The 6,436-nt window shown below is 44.5% G+C and overlaps 1 protein-coding gene across 1 annotated transcript; it reads left to right on the forward strand.

Annotated features, from left to right (window-relative positions):
• The first annotated feature begins 915 nt into the window (after positions 1-915).
• Positions 916-1,970, forward strand: LOC140906154 (C-C chemokine receptor type 8). Its single transcript, XM_073329658.2, is given in 2 exon segments — positions 916-1,038; positions 1,041-1,970. Coding segments are annotated over 2 exon segments (1,053 nt in total).
• Positions 1,971-6,436: the final 4,466 nt, after the last annotated feature.

Below are 6,436 nucleotides of genomic sequence, written 5' to 3' on the forward strand. Positions count from 1 at the left end.
CATAGCAGAGATGGTAAGCTTTATAGTAGCAAAGCATTCTTTTAGATTTTAGTCCACAGGTTATAGTCCAATATCCAATATTATATTCAGGGCGGACCAGTCAGAACTGGGATCTCAATCTTGTGGCTTAAGCTTCCCCTGCATTGAAGCATCAAGCAGATCTGAGATGACAGCATCAAGACTCAAGGGTCTTTTTATACAGTGTTCTAGCATCCATTTGGCCATACAGTCCTGGGCAAACAATAGGCTTTTGATGTAACCTTCTGCTTCCTAAACACCACCAGTAATTATTTACACGAATTAACATAGGGCAATTTATTCATTTAGACAGTCTATCACAAACTTCAGAGACATATAGACAATGACATTACTTCACCCAAGATTCATCTAAATGTTCATATTCCCTTTTGATCTCTGAATCCATAGCTATAGTGACAGACAGGAACTGTGCGTTTACATGGCTAACATTTATGAGTACACATATACAATTAGTATCACCCCTAACTTTAACAAGATAGGTTTGCATTGCAAAGTTCTAGCCTATCTAGCATCGAATGGCCTTAATTATCATTTCTAACATGTCTCTACAGGCTGATTAGCCTGCAGGATGCTTAACCCTTTCCGGCCATGTGTTACACTCTTTATAAGATTAGTTGCAGGTATATAACCATGGTAGAAATAATGATTTGCATGATTATATTTCAATTAGATAACGTCACAGAGCAAAGTGTTCTTTTATCTGAACAGGCTAGCCTGTCCTCAGAACCAAATTCTACCCCTTTACAGCCTGTGCAACCCTGTTGACTTCAGTGGGGTTGTGTGGGGTATCAGGGCAGAATTGTGCCTATATACTAACTAAAAAATAGGATTGTTAGATCATATTAAATTCTGTGTTCTTAAATAGGTCACATCATGATGAATTATTCAACTGAGTCAAATCTTCTCTCCACTTTTTATGATGATTATTATCCTGAGTTGGGCTCCGTCTGCAGCACACAGAATATCAAGATCTTTGGATCAGTATTATTTTTCCATTTCTTTACTGTGTGGTGTTCGTGTTCGGCCTGGTGGGAAACAGCTTGGTCATTTTCGTTCTGATAGTTTGCAAGAAACTGATGTGTATGACTGATGTGTATTTGCTGAACCTTGCCATCTGTGACCTGCTTTTTGTTTTATCCCTCCCCTTCCTGGCTCATTATGCTTCAGACCAATGGACTTTTGGAAATGCAATGTGTAAAACAATATGTGGAGTTTACTACATTGGCTTCTACAGCAGCATATTCTTCATAACCCTCATGAGCATAGACAGGTACTAAGCTATCGTCCATGCTGTGTATGCTCGGAGAGTTCGAACAACCATGCTCAGCATTGTTATAAGCCTTGCCGTTTGGTCAGTGGCCATTTTAGCTTCAATACCAAATATTTTCTTTATCCAAGAACTGAATGAAGATGGCATTATGAAGTGTGCTCCTTATTACCAGGATAATAGGGCTGCTTGGAAACTTGTAACCAATTCTAAAGTCAATGTTTTGGGTCTCTTGATCCCACTTGGCATTCTCATTTTCTGCTACTCCCACATCTTGAAAAATCTGCAGAGATGCATGAACCGAAACAAGTATAAAGCAATGAAGCTGGTTTTCGTTGTTGTGGTTGTGTTTTTCCTCTTCTGGGCACCCTTCAACATTGCACTTTTTCTAGACTCTTTGCGAAGCCTGCACATCATAGATGACTGCGAGAAAAGCAAAAGCCTAGACCTGGCCCTGCAGGTGACTGAAACCATCTCCTTCATCCACTGCTGCCTGAACCCAGTGATCTATGCTTTTGTGGGTGAAAAGTTCAAGAAATACCTTCAGGAAATACTCAGAAAGCATGCAAGATTCTTATTGATTTGCAAAGACCACAATGTCTTTCAGAGTCACTATAGTACCTCTTTCATGCGCACCCAGTCCTCACATTCTTCTGTCATGTAAAATAGAATGGGGCAAACACAACCATTCAAGCATGTATTTGGTGTGTTATAAGTATCAGTGACTTTGAAAGCAAATACTCCAGGCAGCTCAGTAAATACATAAAAAGCTATAAAGTATAACAGCTCAGACAATGTTATAATTTTAGTGTCCTTAAATATATCAATTTTAGCTTCATATATATAATATGCTACCTTACAAGGAGAACCAGGCTGTTATCAATATTATTATTTTTAATCCTAACCCTCACTCAAGTGCTCAGGGACCTATGGACATGTATAAGACATGTAACTATCAACTTAATTTCTGAGCTTGGTTTTGTAATATAATTCCAATTATCCAAATTCCCTTTATCCAAAAATCCTAATTACCCAAATCTACAGTGTGTCCATCTTGTAGCCTTATGTTAGTTCATCACACACACAACATCTCAATTAGCCTCTTTGCATCTGTAAGCTCTAATCAACAGATTTGTATTTTTTATAGCAAGTCTCAATAAAGTTATTTTTTTACTCTTTTTAATAAAGTACAAAGCACGATGCTAACATTACCATTACTCCCTCTGTTCCCTGTATTTCTGTATCAGTGACAGTGCACCTCAAAATAGCACTTCCAATTATCTAAACACCTGGTTAGTCAAAAGATTGAGATGTTCCCCAAACCACTGGGATTTAACAGTAATGTACGTTGTCACTGGTGCTTTTAAAAAAAAAGTTTCCTGATGTATACTGCTTTTTTTCTGGTTGAGTTTAATAGCCGCTCTTCTTAAACATGGACAATAGAAACTGAGAGTTACAAACCCCAAAGTTATGAACTGACTGGTCAACCATACACCTCATTTGGGAGCAGAAGTATGCGATAAGGCAGACGCAGAGACAAAAAAAATAAAATAAAAAGCAAATACAGCACAGCACTGTATTAAACGTAAACTATTAAAAAAAAAAGTAAAGTTTTAAAAAAAAAGATTTGACAAGCCAAGGAAAATGTTTCTGTGCTTGTTTCATTTAAATTAAGTTGGTTAATAGCAGCATTTTTCTTCTGCATAGTAAAGTTTCAAAGCTGTATGAAGTCACTGTTCAGTTGTAAACTTCTGAAAGAACCACCATAACCTTTTGTTCAGAATTATGAACAACCTCCATTCCCAAGGTGTTTGTAACTCTGAGGTTCTAGCCCCGGCCCCTCCCCTGCTGTTCTCCCTCCGCTGCAGCCTCAGCTTGCCCGCCACCAGCGCTCTGGCCCGTTGCTCCTGCTGGACAGTGCGGGCGGTGTGGCTGGCTCTGGCCAGTCAGTGGGGCTGCGAGCTCCTGCTGCTCTGAACAGCATGGTAAGGGGCCGGGGAGCAGGGGCGTTGAATAAGGGGCAGGGGGTCCCGAGGGCAGTCAGGGGATGGGGAGCAGGGGGCGGTTTGATAAGCGTGGGAGTCTCGGGGGGGCTGTCAGGGGGCGGGGATGTGGATAGAGGTTGGGGCAGTCAGGGGACAGGGAGCAATGGGGGTAGGATGGGGAGTCAGGTCCCGGGGGGGGGGCGGTTAGGGGCAGGGGTGTGCATAGGGGTCAGGGCAGTCAGGGGACAGGGAGCCAGGAGGAGGTTGGATGGGGTGGAGGTTTGGGGGGGGCAGGGTCAGGGCACAGGGAACAGTTGGGGTTGGATAGGGGGTGGGGTCCGGGGGACAGTTAGGGGTGGGGGTCCCAGGAGGGGGTGGTCAGGGGACAAGGAGCAGGCGGGGTTGGATGGTTTGGGGGTTCTGAGGGGGGCAGTCAGGGGGTGAGAAGTGGGAGGGAGAGGATAGGGGGCAGGGGCCAGGCTGTTTGGGCAGGCACAGCCTTCCCTACCCAGCCCTCAATACAGTTTTGCAACCCCAATGTGGCCCTCGGGACAAAAAGTTTGCCCACCCCTGCTCTAAAGTCTTAAAGAGGGTACATACACATGGCTAGTAGAATCAGCATTTCAGTGGCATACTGAACATTCATCAAACACTGTATATGAGTGGTACTAAACCTTTAAAAAAGGAAGGGCCACTTTATTTATGTTTCTGTTTTGGTTCATCTCTGTCATCTCCTCTACTGTCTGTCTTTCTATTCTCTTTCCTTTCCCAGTTTATTAAAAAAATAGAAAGGCATTAAAAGTACACAGTCTATTTTTCCCTCATTTTTTGCTCCCCCATCCACATAGATCAGAAGGCTCCTCAGGGTGGTGGAACATACATTGGTGGCTCTTTGGTTTACTAAAACCAGCCATACCTTATACAGAAAACAAAACACGGATCAAATTTGTCTCTGAAATAACACTCAGCCACTCGATGTTACACAAAGTTTAATTTGGTTCAATAATTCAAAATTAGAAGCCATATTTTTCATTTTAAAATATCATTGCATTTCTTTCCCTGTGACAGAAGAAAACAGAGTAGGGACACAAACAGGAAACCACACATAGATAGATAGATTAGATAGATCACTGGAACAGTCAGTCTTGGAGAGAGACTCAAACATTTTAACATTTGGGTGTTTTCTTCAGCAACAAGTTATCTATTTTCCTCACAGTTTTTTACGTGAATTGCACAAAAAGCAAACAGTGAATACCAATAAAATAAATACAGATAATAATGTTTAAAAAGTAAAGTTGAATATGATAATATACTACTGCTATGTCCCCCCTTTTTAAAAAGGATTAAGTGACCATATTACTTTATCTCAACTTCTTAATATTAATATATTGTGATATAAAACTTACTGAGGACAATGCATTGTTCACGATGTTTGCTGATTGGATGGGGATGTAATGGGATTCCTGCATGTACTTCAAAGAGAAACAAAGCCCCCCATCCCCAAAGAGAGAGAGAAGCGTCACATAGACCAACACATGAGTGTTGGAATGCATCCGATGAAGTGAGCTGTAGCTCACGAAAGCTCATGCTCAAATAAATGGGTTAGTCTCTAAGGTGCCACAAGTCCTCCTTTTCTTTTTGCGAATACAGACTAACACGGCTGCCACTCTGAAACCTTCTCTGTAGACAGAGGGGAGAGGGTATATAAGATCTTGAAAAAGGGAAAGCAGCTGTGTGCAGCTCATAGCCTGTGTATGAAAGAGGCAAGCTCCTGCAAAAATTAAACACTGGTTGGGTGGCCAGAGACCACTCACCCCCACCTGCACCCCTCACCCTTTACCCCCCTTCTGTACCCCTTTCCTGCACCCACGCGGGGACACTGACCCGGAGTCATGGGAGAGCCGGTCCTTACTCCTTTCTCTCCCGCCTCCAGCCCCCAGGGGCAGGCCGGCTCTAGGTTTTTTGCCGCCCCAAGCAAAAAATTTGCTGCCCCACGCTCAGGCGGGGCTTGGGCTCACAGGCGGCGCTGGAAGCGGAGGGAGTGATGTCACCTTCTCTCAGCGCCTGCAGGGGCTTTACCCCCTCCCCCACCCAGCTGCACAGAGAAGCCCCAATATAAGGGGTGGCACAAGGCAGCGCAGCAGCCCGTGTGCAGATAAGGCAGCACAGCCCCGGCTCCCCGGCAGGACGTGCCCTCTCCTCCCCAGGTAGCGGCTGGGCCCTGGCAGCTCAGCATCCCGAGCCTGGGGCTTCCTCTTTCTGCTGTGGCCGGGGGCGCAGCGCCCTCATCCCGTCTAAGTGGCGCAGCTCTGAGAGCGCAACTGAGGAGGGGTGACTACAGGTCAATCAGATTCAGCTGAGAAGGGGTTATCAGAGATCAATTAGGATCAGCTGAAAGGGAGTAACCTGAAGTCAATTGGGATCAGCTGATTCCAACTAAGGGCTGCCTGAGATCTTTTTAAAACCTCCCCTGTTCGGAGAAGAGGGGTGAGAGAGAGAGAGAAGAAATGGACTGCCCCTGTGCAGCCAAGAGGGACTGTTTTTCACCAAGCCTGTCTCACCAACGCTAAAACCAGCACAGGCTGATGAGACCAAGAGGGTGCCTTGCCACACCATTTTACATGGTATGCACAGGCATATCCCACACGTGAGCAGAGGGCCACCACTGTTGCTCGAGTGTTGTGGGAGAAATATTTTTCAATGTATATTTTTCAGACACTCTGACTAGGGAAGGGATTTTGAGGGTTGCCTCCTGAAGGAGGTGCAAAGGATGGCAGGAATTAAGAAGTTCAGAACAACATCTCACCACCCACAAGGTAACCCTCAGCCGGAGAGATTTAATCGGATTCTGTTGTATATGCTGGGGACTTTATGTCCAGAGCAAAAGGCAACCTGGAGCCAGCATGTAGCGTTTTTGGTGCATGCCCACAATGCCAAGAAGAACGAAGCTACAGGAGTCACCCCATATCTCTTGATGTTTGGGGAAGAGCCAAGATTACCCATAGACCTGTGCTTTGGGGTATCAGAGGATGGAGAAAGCTATGAGACACCTCTACAGTATGTTTCCTGACTAAGGGCTTGTCTACACTTACATTTTATAGCGCTCTAACTTGCTCCCTATCACCCCCCTGAGTGCAGCAAGTCT

This window comes from Lepidochelys kempii, chromosome 2 (genome assembly GCF_965140285.1).
Source record: "Lepidochelys kempii isolate rLepKem1 chromosome 2, rLepKem1.hap1, whole genome shotgun sequence".
Lineage (NCBI taxonomy): Eukaryota > Metazoa > Chordata > Testudines > Cheloniidae > Lepidochelys > Lepidochelys kempii.